The 15,096-nt window shown below is 51.3% G+C and overlaps 1 protein-coding gene across 10 annotated transcripts in view; it reads right to left on the reverse strand.

The window, feature by feature from the left end:
* Positions 1–3,250: 3,250 nt before the first annotated feature.
* Positions 3,251–15,096, reverse strand: part of MAPKAP1 (MAPK associated protein 1) — a 229,755-nt gene continuing 217,909 nt past the window's right edge. For 9 of the 10 annotated variants that reach the window (XM_033858596.2, XM_019949238.3, XM_019949241.3 and 6 more), the window contains 2 exons: positions 9,697–9,794; positions 3,251–3,854 (listed from right to left, as the gene is read on the reverse strand). In XM_033858596.2, the coding sequence (XP_033714487.1) occupies positions 3,729–3,854; positions 9,697–9,794 (224 nt within the window). In that variant the 3' untranslated portion in view covers positions 3,251–3,728. Of the gene's footprint in view, positions 3,855–9,696; positions 14,550–15,096 lie in introns of those variants that run through there. The other variant, XM_019949242.3, reaches the window with a different exon arrangement.

The following is a 15,096-nucleotide window of genomic DNA, read 5'->3' on the forward strand; positions in this document are numbered from 1 at the left end:
GCTGGGGTCTGATCCCGGGTCTGCACCCTGAGCCCTCTGACCCTGAGATGGGGAAGACCCTGCTTTTTTCTTCTCTTCCTCCCGTTCCTCCCTCTGGAAGGAGGAGAGCAGCCCTGGCAGCACCGGCAAGAGTCAGGTGGCAGGAGCTGTGCCAGGAGCCGGGGGGCCGGTCCTGCCAGGGCTGCCATGGAGGCTATGGTGGCCCCTCGGGGATGCTGATGTGGGTACCGGGGAGCAGGCCGGGGGTGGCAGGGCGGAGGCGCAGACCCCTTCTCCCCACCTCTGGCTCCCCTCCCCAGTCTCGGGGCCCCTTCTTCAGCCTCCGTGGCAGCCGCCATCCTCGCCAGCTGGGAAGCTCAAAAGCTGTTGATGCCGTGCCTGGTGGTGAAGCCACAGTGTCTCCCTCCCTGGGGCCACTGGGGCGGGGGCTTCCTTCTCCCCTGAGAGGCCACAGCACGTCAAGAAGCCACGACTGCTCGCTCAGCAGGGCTGCTGCCTCCCCACCTCAGGCCCCCAGGCTCCCACCGCCCATCGCTGTGCCTGGCACTCACCTGGCTCATGCTGGTCCCCACAGGGCTTGCATGGCGCTCACTGCAGTGGGGCCTGGGGGTCACCTGCCACCTCTTGACCTCACCAGACTGTGAGTGTCGTGATGACCAAGTTGGGTCTTTGCTCCCCCCTGTCCCAACGTTTCCCAGTCCCTCACCTGGGGAACCAGGGACCTGAAGGGGCAGCTGGCAGGCTTTAGGGACATGACAAGGGAGGGCACAACCTTCCAGCTTTTTAACCCATGGAGAGAAGACTCAGACGGATGTCAACATGGTCTCCACACAGCTGAGGGGCCCCCGAGGCAGTGGGGAGACTGGTCCCGGGGACCAGGGAGGAGAGGGGTTAGGAGGTAGCTGCCGTGCCCGGTGGGAAGAGGGACCTGGCATGCAGGGCTGGCAGCACAGGCCCGGGGAGTCCTGGCCAAGGGGGACCAAACAGGCCAACAAGCACAAGCACCGACCCGAATGGCAGTGCGCCCTGTCGCTGGAGGTCTGCAGGCTGAGGCCCAAAGACCCTGGGAGGAAACATACATTTGCTGCTCCGGGGAGGAGGCTGGACCAACCGAGCTCACAGTATTCCTCAACTCTTAGCTTCTTGTTCAGATGCAGAGCAGCTCCTGCAAGTTTTGGAAAACAGAAACCACTGGAAGGAAGTTTGGGCTCACTGTGAGTCTGAGACATTTAAGACATTCTCTAGAAGGGTCTGCAGGGACCACCTACTCCAGCACCTGCATTTATAGATGAGGAAACCGAGGCCCAGCAAGGCAGTGCCCGGCTCAGGCCCGCAGCCGCTAGCCATGGAGGGCAGGGCCCAGAGGCTCAGAGCACGGCTGCCGTTCAGTCACTCTTGCTGTGTCCCAGATGGAAGCTGGGACCCTTCCAAGCCCCAAGTCCTCAACCCTGGAATGGAGGTAGTGACAGGACCTGCAGAGGCTGGCTGCGGGATCACCTGTGCCTGTGCATACTTATGAGGGCCGGCACCCAGCCTGCCCTCAGGTGCTGGGGGCTGCTCAGTGGCCAGCGGAGGCCAGGGCTCATCAGGCCACCCAGACTTGGCAAAGTCCCCATCCTGAGTTACCACCAGGTCCGCGGGGGCCACACTGCAGCCAGGTCAGGAAACTCGCTGGAAGGTGGAGGCGTGGCCTGCTGGGTCACTTGGGTGTAACCTGGGTGTGCTGAGCTCCTGCCTTGTGGAGCTGGGCCCTGGGGAGACAGGTGGGAGGTGCTCACAGTCTTACCTTAAAGTCCAGGTATCGGGTGTGAGAGGGGCCGAGGAAAAACTGAATTTAAACAGTCTCGATATTTGGTGGACCTGGGCAGTGGTTAGCGCTCCCCTTAAATTATTCCTTCAAGTGTGTGTTTCATGTAAATTGCACATGTGCTGTATTTCACGACATGAGAAAGGTGTTGATTTTGTACTTGAAGGAGGTGATGATTTCAATGTCACCCTTGAGTGAAGAGGGTCATCCTGTCTTGCTCAGTATTAAAGGAGGCCCACAGTGCATTTCAGAGCCGCTCGGCACCACATCAACTGCTAGCAAACGTCACCGCCCAGAGTGCTTCATGGCGGTCACCGCCCTCAGCAGTATGTGCGCAAGGCTTCAAGAATTCAAAGAAATACGTAAAAGGAGGTGTTTATGATTTTTATTTTAATATTGAATATGTCACAAGATTTAATGACCAAATTAGTCATTTACATTTTTCAAAGATATCTAAATATAAAATTGCTAAAAATTCAAATACAGATAGCAAGCTACAAATAATATGTCTTTTGTTTCTGGGGTGGATAGGAATGGAAGACATTAGAAAAGGGTGCTTCTGTTGGCTGGACAAAGATCAGAATGAAAGAGGAATTCACTAGGTGCCTCTGTGCAAATGGACCCTCAACTGTGAGAGGCTGTTTCAGCCACGTCGCTTCCTGTACAATGATTTAAAAAACTTTGAAATGCAGGTCCTCAATGAAACCTCAGTCCACCATCTTGGCCAGGGCCAGTGCGAAAGGACGTCACCCTGGGAGGGACCCTGGAGAGGCTGGCGAGGACCACAGAGGCATCAGGTGTGGCCAGAGGGGTGGTGTCAGCAGATACCTGATTCCTTGCCCCCCACCCCCTGGGAGCTGGACCCCTGGCAGCAGCTCCTCCCGCCCCGCAGTCTCTGATGCAGTGAAAGCAGCACTTCCTTCCTGCTCAGACCAGGGGGCAGGCACTGTGAGGAGAGGAGAAACGGAGCCGAGGCCCCTCTGAGACAGCACAGCAGAGACTCTTCTGAGTCCAGAAAAAATCCACATGCGGGTCCAACTGTCAGCTGAAACTTAGACTTGTTATTTAGGAAACAGAAGAGACCACTTCTGGCTGGGAGCTCAGTGTGACCCCCACTTCTCCGAGCCCCGAGCTTTACACGCAGTCCTGCCTTCCTGAAATCAGAGGTGCTGGGATGAGCCGAGGAGAGGAGGCTTCTGAAGGGGAAAATGGCGCAGCCTTGGACACACATCACTCGGTCCCCTTCCTAACTTTAGTAAGATACTATCCTCAAAGCAATGCACTCATTTAAACAAATGGCATAGTTAAAACTATTGACTAAATCTTAAACATTTCTTCTGAAAAATCGAGCCATAGCTTTTCCAATCTGCCTGTTCAATATGGGAACAGATTTTAAAGAGAATAACATAATCAATCCTCTGCCCCAAAGAATGGTCCATCATACCAACCATGATAAAGAGTTTATTAAAAGGAAGAAAAAAAAAAAGAACCGTACATTTTTGTTCTTCGTTTGTTTTGAGAAATTTGATCAAGTTGCAAGGACGCGTCTGGGCACGGCTGTGTACATCTCCGGGCCTGGGCACGGCTGTGTACATCTCCGGGCCTGGGCACGGCTGTGTACATCTCCGGGCGGGGCCGCCAGGCAGCGAAGATGGCTGCGCAGCTTGTGGCTCCTCTCGGTGTCGTCCGGCCCCGAGCACTGCTAATCAAAGCCATTACCACTCAGGGTTCGGCCCCGTGGCAACGTCCCCAGCTCTGTTCTAGGGGGGTGCCCCCCTTCCCCAAGAGCCCACCAGCCCTGTCCTCGTGAGCCAAGGGCTGGCCTCCCGAGGACTGCAGGACACAGGGTGGGCTCTAGGGCCACCTGGCCCTGGCAGGCAGGCTCTGAGCTATGGCAACAGATTGAAGCTGGAGGCCGGTGTCATTGTTGCCCTGATTTCTTTTCCTTCTGGAAGCTGAAGCTTGTACGTCTGTTCAGTTTTCTTTGTTTTTGAGCAAAATAGTCAGCCCGGGCAGTGCTTGCTCGTGATTCCAGGATGTAGTTAACCTAGAAAGCAAGACGACATAGCCCGTCACTTGTCAGCCACTCTGCTCGCCTGGGACGAGCAAGGGAAGGGCCCTGCCCTGGGCTGGGCGCCCTCCGGGCCCAGTGCCCCCCTGTGCATGGCGTCCAGTTATCACGGCAACCCCGCAGGCTGTGACCAGAGCCCACTGCACAACGGAAAAACACGCCTGGAGAAGACACGAGGCTGGTACAGGCCTTTCAGCCAGTGGTGGAGCTTTTCTGATTCCAGAGCCCGTGGTCCCTCCCAGAAGAAGCCTGTGTACTGGGCTTCCTGGTTCTGCCCCCAGCCTGCCGTGTAGCCCTGGGCTCGCACATAACTCCTCTGAGCCCCCTCTTCCCTTGTCTGAAAGACAAGGACGTCACAGGGATGAAAACCAAACCAAAACAAGGCTCTGTGTTCAGCCTCCCACCAGCAGGTACAGAGGTTCCAACTGGGGTATGTTAATGCTCACAAGCACCCCACTAGCTACGGCTCATTTGATAAAAAAGGGAAGTGAGGCTCAGAGAAGAGGACCAAGCTGCCCGGATCACCGAGCGGTCAGGGTCAAAGCCGGGAGAGATGCCGTGGAAACTGCAGGATGCACAGCCAGCTGCCTCCCAGGTCTCCACGTTGCTGCTCCCACCTGGTTCTCTTGGGGTATTTTCAGATTTCCCCCCATGCTGGATGGTCACTGTCACCATCACCTTTGGCACTGAGTACCTGCCTTATCTGAGCCTCACCCCATGTTTGGTTCAAGGGGCAGAGGGAAAATTAAGACTTGGTCCCTGTCCCAAAGACCTCACGGCCTAGTGAGTGTCCAACAGAACAAGTGTGACAACAGATACACAAGGAGCAGAAAGGAATGGGGAGAGTAACTATTGGGGACATGTGGGGCAGGGAAGGCTCGTGGAGGGGATGAATGAGATGGGTTTTGAGAGACAAATAGGAGTTTGAGGTGTACAAGGGGTGGGGAGAATCAGCACGCATCAAGGCACAGCCGTGGAACACAGCAAGGGGGTGTCCATGAACTGCAGAAGCTTAGGGATAAGTCAAGGTGAGGCAGGGAGGAGCCAGGGAAGGGCAGCAGTGCCGTGATAAGACCTGCACGTGGTGTGAGGATGAGCCCCTGGCTGGGTGGTGGTGGCGGTGGCAGCAGCAGCAGCGTTCGGCGTGCTTTTCAAGGATTGAGTCATTTAACCCTCACAACAGCCTTAGGAGATGGCTGCCATTGTTATCCCCATTGTACAGAGGAGAAAACTGAGGCACAGAAATGATAACGTCATTTACTCGAGGTCACAAAGCTAGAAAGAGTACGCGCCAGGACCTGGACCAGCTCTCCAGGCCCCGGGCCTCCTCAGAGGCCCCCACCCCCTCACCTCCTAAGACTCGGCTCCTTCCACTGCCCCAGCTGCCCTCTGGCTGGGCCTTTCTGAGAACAAACACTGTTTCTCTTCAACCTCAAATATCTCAAAGTTATGACTAGAACCCTGAATATTCCTGGCTAGAGAAACGAGCTGCCCCCTCTGTTGATTACTGTACTCTGAGGGCCACGTGTCCCCTGCCCGGAGCGGGAGAGGCCTCTGCGGACTGAGAAAAAACCGAGGCGCTCCGGGGAGGCGGTGCGGATGCCTCGCCTCGCGTGGGGCTGGGGCTCTGCCACGGTGTCCCCTCCAGACTTTCTGCTCTGATAGTCGCCGGCAGCAGGCGTTAAAGGCTGGCGTGTGAGTACAGAAGGCTTGACGCGCTCGGCCCACTGCCTCGCCAAGTTACCAGCTGAGAGCAATAAATCATGAGGCCTGCAGGGCCAGGTGACGATTTGGGACACTAGAGACAATGCATGGAAAGAAGAGGTTTATCATTCTTAATAAGAGCAATCTTTGGGTTCGATTGTTTGCACACTCAACCAATCTACTGTTTTCAGTGTATTTTTGGCACATGTAACTTGACAAAAGCATTTTAAAATGATCCTCAACAGGCCAACTATTTCCTAAATTTATTATCTTCAGTGCTTTGTGATAATCACATAGATAATTTTAATGGAAGATTAATGTAATAGTCAAAAGATAAAAACGCTCTTTGGTCTGCATTAGCTGGTTAATATGCTGTGGCTTAAGACTTGCACAGTTTTATGCACTATAGAGTGTCTCACTTTCAGTGCATTTTACAGCTTAAGGCATAAAAATACAGGGAGTTTTCATGGTCAATAAAGTCACAGCCTCCATCACTTGATCACGAGAAGAACCCAATTTGAAGAGACCAATGATTCCTCTGAGATTCACCTCGAAGCCTGCAGAATTAGGGGCCACGCAGGGCTTAGCTCAATCCCATCTCGGGTGGGAAGGGGCAGGGCAGGTCTGGGACTCCTCAGCTTGGTTCAAGATGAGGCTTCACCTGTATGTGCTCTGTGGCCTTGGGCCTCTTTTTCCTCGTCTATCAAGTGGGGATAATAATGTCTACACTGGGCAGGGCAGTTGCAAAGATGAAATGAGGTAATGTACATAAAATGTCTTGTATACAGTCGGTGACCAATAAATGGGTCCTATGGGGAAAAACACAACGAGCTAAAAATAACTTGGAGAGTTGCCTGCTTGTAATAGTTTCTTTGACATTAGCCTCTGGTCCTTATTTCCTCCTTTCAGTTGCAGACACTGGTCAGAGCCCAAGCTGTGGCTCATCTAAAGTTTCACTCTAAAGCTCTTATTTTATGTGAAACTCCTCAATTCTAGAACCACCACATGTATTACTTGCGTCTAAGACCGACATGAGAAGAACCTCTGATGGCAACATTTCTACCAAGTGGGGCCTCAGTCACTTGGTGTTGGTGCAAAGCCCCACGAAGACATTGGGAATGGCAGATTGGGCTAAGTATTTAAACTGCTTTAAAAATCAGAGATCGGAGACGTGAAATTTAATCTTCCATCAGGATCGCGATCATTAGCTCTCTAAATAAATCAGGCTGGGACTTCTCCTGGAGTCTTGTGCATGATGTAATATTTCTACAAGCATTTTCATATGAAAACAGACATTTTAGGAAAGGCGATAGGCCTTGGGGATTTTGCAGAAAAGCATCTGCTTCGAGGGAGCATTTGGTCCTGGAAAATGATTTCTCTGCACTTGTTCTTCCACAGTCTTGCAGTGAAGTCATAAACCTGTGTTTCTGTCATCAATCTGCTGTTGTGAAAATTATTTTGATGTCAAACACAGGATTATAATTTTACTAGAATCCTTCTAGTAAAGTCCTTGAATATTTTAATGCTGGCTACAAAAAAAAAGGCCAGGACTTCCCTGGTGGCACAGTGGTTAAGAATCCGCCTGCCAATGCAGGGGACATGGGTTCAAGCCCTGGTCCGGGGAGATGCCACATGCTGTGGAGCAAGCTTGTGCACCACAACTACTGAACCCGTGTGTCACAACTACTGAAGCCCGCAAGCCTAGAGCCTGTGCTCTGCAGCAAGAGAAGCCACCGCAATGAGAAGGTCACACACTGCAACGAAGAGTAGCCCTCGCTCGCTGCAACTAGAGAAAGCCCGCAGGCAGCAACGAAGACCCAATGCAGCCAAAAATAAAATAAATAAATTAAAAAAAAAAAAAAAAAAAAGGCCAGCCCTGACGGGGTAATGGAATATTTCTCCACCTGGCCCCGGAGTGCGGCACACGCTCCCTGGGTCGTCGGGGGATGCGCTGGCCGGTAACTCTTAGCTCGCTGCCTTCAGGCACTCCAGGTGGGCACTGTCCCCTGCCTGTTCCAAGGGGCTCCGATCCGGGGTGGTCTATGAACCCTCTGCTTTCCATCCAACTGGTCACGCTACTCTGTCTTGGCTCGAAACTGTCCTCCTAGCAGCTTTATTCTTTTAATTCTTATCTACTACTTTTGAAAATCTTTTGAAGACATGAGGACTTTGCCTCAAAACGTTTCTGTGAAACAATTCCATTTCATCGAAATCTCCTGTTCAGCTCCTTAAGTCTATGCACACCTGGGAGGTTAGGAACACAAGTTCTGGAATCTGCCAAACCGGGGTCAAGTTCTGGTTCTGCCTGTCACAACCCTGGCTAAGTTACTTTTTTCCTGAGCCTCAGTTTTCATCTAGAAAATGGGAATGACCTCATAGAGGTGTGAAGGTTCCTTGAGACAGGACAGGTAAAGTGCCTGGCCCAGGTCCTGCACTTTGTGACCCCTCAGTGTATCTTAGTACTTTTATTACTATTACTTGATGACATCTACTCTTAAGAAGAGAACGAATAATCACTTAGGTAGCTTCCCCGTACCATTTAATATTTGCTCTAGCAGCTAATATTAGCCTTATGGTGGGGTAGGGCAGGGTAGGTACCATGATCCCTATTTTACAGGAGGAGAAACTGAGGCCCAGGGAGGTGATGTGACTGGTCAGAGTCACACACAACCAGGGGTGGAGGAGCCCCCTCTGGCTCTAAGCTCTGTTCTGCCAAAGCAGTTCTGTTTTCTCTATCTGGTCATTCTACGTAAGATTTGGCTTGGAGAAAGGATTCTCAGTTTGGAAGAGTCTGCAAATCACTAGACCAGGGCTACTCAGAGTGTGGTACACAGACGGCATCCTCTGCAGCACCTGAGAGCTTCTTAGAGACACAGAATCTCGGGCCCTGACCCATATTTCCTGAACCAATGGGACCCCACAGGAGCTTTTCTCAGTCCGACCCCACTTTGCAAGATTCTGTGTGGCTTGGCCCCTGCAACCTCTCTGCTCCAGACACACAGGCTTGGGTGCAACCTCCCAGCCACACCGCACTCGCCCTGCTTCTCTGCTCCACTACAGGCTGCTCTCTCTGTGAAATGCCTTTTCTCTCTCCTCACCTGGTAAAATGTGTACTTTTCCATCCATCCTTCAGGGCTCAGCTCTCCCTGCCTCCCTACCCCCTGTACCAAGTCAGTTTACTCTTTACACACCGATGGGGCACCTTGTGACTTATTTAACAGTCTTTTTAAAAATATTTATTTATTGGCTGTGTTGGGTCTTTGTTGCTGTGTGCAGGCTTTCTCTCTAGTTGCGGCAAGCAGGGGCTACTCTTCATTGTGGTGCATGGGCTTCTCATTGCAGTGGCTTCTCTTGTTGCGGAGCACGGGCTCTAGGCACGTGGGCTTCAGTAGCTGTGGCACACAGGCTCAGTAGTTGTGGCTCGTGGGCTCTAGAGCACAGGCTCAGTAGTTGTGGTGCACAGGCTGAGTTGTTCTGCAGCATGTGGGATCTCCCTGGACCAGGGCTCAAACCCGTGTCCCCTGCATTGGCGGGTGGATTCTTAACCACTGTGCCACCAGGGAAGTCCCTCTCTGTAATTTTCTTAATGTCTCTTTCCTCTGAAAGAGGACAAGCTCGCTGAGGGCAGGGACTGGGTCTGTCACTGCAGTATCCTGAATACTAGCCTGGCACACAGAAGGTGCTCCGTGAGCACTATTGAGATATGGTAACAGACAATTCTAGCATCAAGCCGGGATGTTTAGAACAGGTTAATTATCGTGATTACTTTAAGGTGTCTTCAAACAATAACCATAATTTCCTCAGAGTCTGTTCCAGGAACCTCAAGGAGCTCCTGAGTGGGGTTGGAGGGAAATAAATGGTACGTAAAAAGAATGAATAAACACATGAAGAAGGAGGATTATCGGGGGACTGGGAGGAAGCTGAAGGGGGTCCTGGCTGGCTGAAGCAGGTGCAGAGCAGCTGACCTGCGGTGTGGCCCAGGCCTGGGTGCTCACCAGCCGGGTGGCCCGTAGGCAGTGCAGTGACCCTGCAAAACCGGCCCGGGAGCCTCGTGCAGTGCTGGGGGGGAGCCGGTCCTGCATACGCCGGGTCTGGGCCAAGAAGGAACACTCACCTTGAGCACGATTTCATTGACGGTAGCAGCGTCAGATTCAAAGTAGAGGTGTTTATAGTCGTGATTGCTTAGATACGTGAGTTTAAATATCGCGTGACCTAGACGGAGAGAGAAAAGGCAGGGTTGAGGGGGCTCTGGCGGGTTACCTTGGGGGAGGCCCCCCGTATTCTCCTCTCCCCTGTCATTTCAGTTCCAGCGAGAGCAAGTGGAGGCTGCAGGGCTGCAACTCTTCCCAGGAGTCGTTCACCTTCTCATCACAGGTGGGGAGAGAGCAGGCAGTAAACAACAGATCAAACGGCTAGTTATGTCCCATTCCACTCTGAAGGGTGTTCCGGGGACGCCAGATTAGGAAAGCTCTACAGAACTATTTCTACATAATAGTCGCATGGAAAAGGTGGTATTTTTTAAGGCAGAAGGCCAATTAACTCCAAATTATTTCTCTAAAAAGAACTGTGCTTAAAGTCAAATAAATGAGCAACAGGAAGGAGGAAGGCCGATGGTAACGCTATTACCAGGTTCTCCGTAGCCTGGCTCCTGCTGGGAGGGGGAGTCCTGGTCATGTGAGCCCGCGTGGAGGCTGCTCCCAAGGCCCAAGGCCCAAGGCCTCCGGTCACTTCCACCCTGGAAGGACGGGTGGACTGGGGGCGGCGGGGGGCGTGGAGAGGCTGCTCTAAAGGCTGCCATGGAAAGCTGGCACGTCACAGAGCAGACTGACTCAGGGGGTCTGACCCCCTGAACACACAAACCACCCCCAGACCCAAATGCTTTTGTAACCCTTTCCTACCACCTTCAGGGCAACCTTGTCATTTCTGGAACTGCTTCCTGGTCTAGCCTCACCTCACTTCACCACTCTCAGATGCCACATGCCAGCCCAGGGCATTGCACATACCCACCTGCCCACGCTTGGGATGTCCCCTCTCATTATCCTGTCTCCAAAAGGTCAGCCAATGCTGGGTACTTTAGCTCAACTGGCACCTCTGTGGGATACATTCCTAGGCACGTTTCTCACGTGGCCTCCCACAGTGCTCGGCCCGTCAAAGAAACCTGCTTACCGTATCACGCCACCTGCAGTCGTGTCCGCACCCCCTGTGCCTGTCCTTTGGGCCAAACATGCCAATCAGATTCCCTCCTCTAAGTGGAGACATAGGTGCCCGCCGTCCTCACTCCCATGTGACGCTCTCCCTGGCCCATCAGCTCATGCTGTCCTTGGGTTCTGGGAGACCCCTGTGGACCTCCAAGAAAGTCCTCTTTCTCCTTAAGCTATTTTGAAGTTGGTTTCCATTACTGGCAACCAAAGGAGCACTGCTCCAGAGAGACGTGTAGTCAGAGCTCGGTAAACATTCCCAGACCAAGGAGCAGCTGGTGACGTCTCTTACCCAGAGGCTTCCTCCTACCAGCCTCAGAAACAACTCCTTCTTGTCTTTTCTGCAGACTTCAGTGCTTGTGAGATTACAATTCAGCATATCCTTTCTATTAGCCCTTCTCATCCGTTGTCCTTTTAATTGAAGCAGTGGCTGGTCATAGTTATTAATAACATATCACCCATATTACTGTAAGTTCACCTCTTTCCCAGAGAAATCTTCCTGGAAACTTTATTTACAGTAGCTAATTCTTCAGATCTTCAAAAAGAAACTGATACATGCTGTACGTTTGTGGCCAGAAAAGTTAAGCTGCTGGTATTTTATCCTGGAAACATCATTATGATATACTTTCTGACTATAAATTCAATATTGAAAAAATTAGCTAATAATTTCTGAAAAACTTCGCTTTCCGTCATTTGACAAATTTAGCCTGATTCTAAATCGTGGTACTAAAGTGTTAGAATTTTTAGCTGAAAGCTAATCATTCTGTGAATATATAAATTACTTGTTTCTGAGAAGTGAATCTCACATGAATGGATGTATCTGTATGTATGGACGTGAGCGTATGTGTGTATTCTTTTATCTTTACAGGATTCAGCTCAGAATGTCAGAGCCTTGATGGTGATCTCACTGTGCGGAAGAACAATGCAGATCGCTCTGTTGGCCATGCTGTGACCAAGCAGAGCCGTCTATGAAGGTCACAGGGCTGTGAAGGACAAACAGAGACACCCCCTCCAGGAGGCCTTACTGCTGACACCTGGCCGTGACAGACACAGACACCAGTGCCTGCAGCTAAAAAGGACCAGAAGGTCTTAGGGAGGTCTGTGGACCCGAAGCTTCGGGGTTCACTGACCACTTTGATAAGTGATCTCATGGACTGTCTATACCACCTGCTCCCGCTCGTCACTGACAAAACAAAACCCAAACCTCAAGATACTAGAGCATGTTTCGCCTGAACAACTGGGACACCATTAAAAACCTGTCCTGCACTCTTTAGGAAGAGCCAAATCTACACATGGCACATGTGACATGCAGTCTGCAGGGGCCCGGGAGCCTCTGGAAGGAAGCCTCCACACCATCCCCTGGATGGTACGGGCTCACAGAGGGGAGGCCTGTGGTTCATCTGCACACCAATCATAGGACGAAAACAAACTAAGCATCCCACATCGAGTGTCCGGAACGGCTGCATATTTGGGTCAGGTGACTACAGACACCCCCCCATGTACTGTGCTGAGCTAGGAGGCTGTGTGTGTCCTCTGCCTGTCCCCAGCACTCTTACCAGACCCCCAAGGAAGAGGGAAGCAAGTCAGAGTGATGAAGAGTTCCAGCCCTGACCATCTCACTGAAGCCTCTGACTTATCCGTCCTTTCCAGAGAGAGCATTCACATCACTGAGGGAAGAGGAGACAGAACACCATCTGGAGAACCTGTATCAGGATTCAACAGCTCGGCCCTTTTGTAACTATTACAGAGCCACAGATAGACTATCACACAGCTAAAAACTGGGTGCGGTGCGGTGGGACAGCTACAGCAGACGGCCCCTTCCTGCTCTGTGGGAGGACTTCGGAGGGAGAGCTCTAGTTAACTCAGAGCCACGCTGTCACTCGTGCTGGAGCCACGGAGCATGGGGCCAAGGCGCGCCGAGAGTTTTTGCTGTGAGGCTTTTCCCCTTGCTCCAGGGATCCCTGCTTTGCTGGGTGGCCAGAGGAATGAACACCAGGAACACTGAGAGACAAGTATGATGAGCATGACGAAGAAGGTGATCCCAGCGAGATGCTGTGGAGACCCCAGGGGAGGTGGCTGGCCTGGTAGCGGAAGGGCCACTAGAGACACAGCTTCCTGGAGAAGCCGACGCCTGACTGAGCAGTCTTAGAGGAGGAAGGGGGGTCAGCTGGGTAAACGTGGGGTGGAGAAGGATGCGACAGGGCGAGGACAGAGCATGGACACACACACGGGGGCGAGAGGCAGCACGCCTCCGAGCCAGGGCTCCGAGCAGGCAGGTTCACGAACAGTGGGCGGGCAGGAGGTGCTGTGACACAGGGCAGACTAAAGGGCTGGAAACACTGGATTCAACAGCTGAGGGAGCCACTAGTGGACTGTAAGCTGGGCAGTGAATGGTCAGATTGGGCTTTTGGGCATTCACCCTGGCTCACCAGGGCCTGGAGGCAGGGGGACCAGCTGCCACAGTCATCCAGGTAGGAGCATATTCAGTTTTGAGCTAGACAGGAGTAAAAAGGATGCTGAGAAAGGGACTGACTTGAGAACTATAGAGAAGGTAACAGTGGCAAGACTTGGGAATTCTTTTATAAGAGTTAATAAGCAGAATTCACACTTGTATAATTTCACCTAATCCAAAGCCCATATACTAAAGTGAAACAAGTTAATTGACCTCTTTCTGGAGATGGATCTATCAATAAACATGAGTGGTTTATGCTATGTGGTAAATTTCCACCAGAGGTGTCTGGGAAGGAATCACTGGCATTTCAACACCAGCTGAACAGAACAGGAACACAAAGTGAGAAAAGTCTGTTATCAAAACTTTACCAGCCTTGGGCACCTCTAGGCTCACCTCAGGTAAAGGAGGAAGATGGTGGGGGGGGGGGGGGTCAAATGTCCTCCTCAGCTGCAGCCCATCGGGGCATCTGTCCTGGGGTGTTAGAGGGAATCAGAGGTGGGCAGGTTACCCTTGGAAACTCAAAGAACATCAGCACCTTTCACAGGGAATGAGTAAGCCATAGGGGTAAACTGTCTTTGTAAAAGTGCCAGTTGAGAAAAATGATCCAGGCATGCCTTGTTTTGTGGTGCTTTCATTTATTGTGGTTCGCAGATACTGCATTTTTTACAAATTGAAGGTTTGTGGCAACCTTGCACTGTCAGATGATGGTTAGCATTTTTCAGCAATAAAGTGTTTTTAAATTAAGGTGTGTAAATTATTTTTTTAGACATAATGTTATTGCACATTTAACAGACTACAGTATAGTGTAAATATAACTTTTATATGCATTGGGAAACCAACAAATGTGTGTGTGTGACTTGCTTTACTGTGGTGGTCTGGAACCAAACCTGCAATATCTCTGAGGTGAGCCTGTGTATCAGTATGATTTAAAAGAAAATACAAAGTCTAATAATGCAATTAGTCCAAATTATTTTGTCTGGGTTGTTAAATTCTGTTTGGAAATTGAGGCATAACAAAAGCCTGGGATGCAGAGGGGGAAAGTGTGAGTACTAGTCAGAGACTTGGGAAGAAATCCAGTTCTGCTGTGTTCTAGTGGTGGGACGGTCAGAGGCACTGTCCCTCCAGAGGCCAAGGTTTGCCCGAGAGGAGACAGCATCCATCAGGCATCTCACATGGCACTTGGAAACAGCGGGGGCTCAATGGGTGGTGGCCATCATTCTTACAACTGTGATGGAACTGATGTTTGACGATAATATCCTCACTGTTCTGACGATTTGGTTTTTAATTGGGCCTTCTTTGAGCAGACTTGCTTTAGAGCTGTAGGAATAAAATGCAATATAATGGGGTATAAAATGTGGCATCTAAGCCCCGGTCACATATCCAGATTTGCTCAGGGCACTGAAACTATACATCGCCTCTGAATATTGAAATGGAAGTCTGGATATGTAAAAATGTATTTTTACTAATTAGCAGTACAGGTGTCAGAAGTGGAGACTTTTGAGCTTTCGTGCTGTAATTTATCATCTGCATTATGAGTTTTAACTTAAACCAGAGGCTGTGCTGAAAAAACAGGGTCTTCTGGTCAACTGAGGGGAGTGGCCATTCAGAAAAAGCTGCTATCATCACAAGATGGGAAAGCTTAGGCAGAGGGCCAGCAGCGCATACACTCCTGCTAAAGGAAGTGCTCCCAGATTTCCACTGCAAATGGAACAGAGATTGTTGTTTGAAAAGAGGCTCCCTTCTAAACGACCTGCGGGCACCGACTGTGGCTGGCAATGACTGGTCAGAGCTGGGACTTCCAAACTGAGCCTGAGGCCCACCTTTGTCTAAAACCCCCCAGGTGTCCCACTTGCCAGGAAAGCCA

The sequence above is a fragment of the Tursiops truncatus genome, chromosome 6 (genome assembly GCF_011762595.2).
Source record: "Tursiops truncatus isolate mTurTru1 chromosome 6, mTurTru1.mat.Y, whole genome shotgun sequence".
NCBI classification, from domain to species: Eukaryota; Metazoa; Chordata; class Mammalia; order Artiodactyla; family Delphinidae; genus Tursiops; species Tursiops truncatus.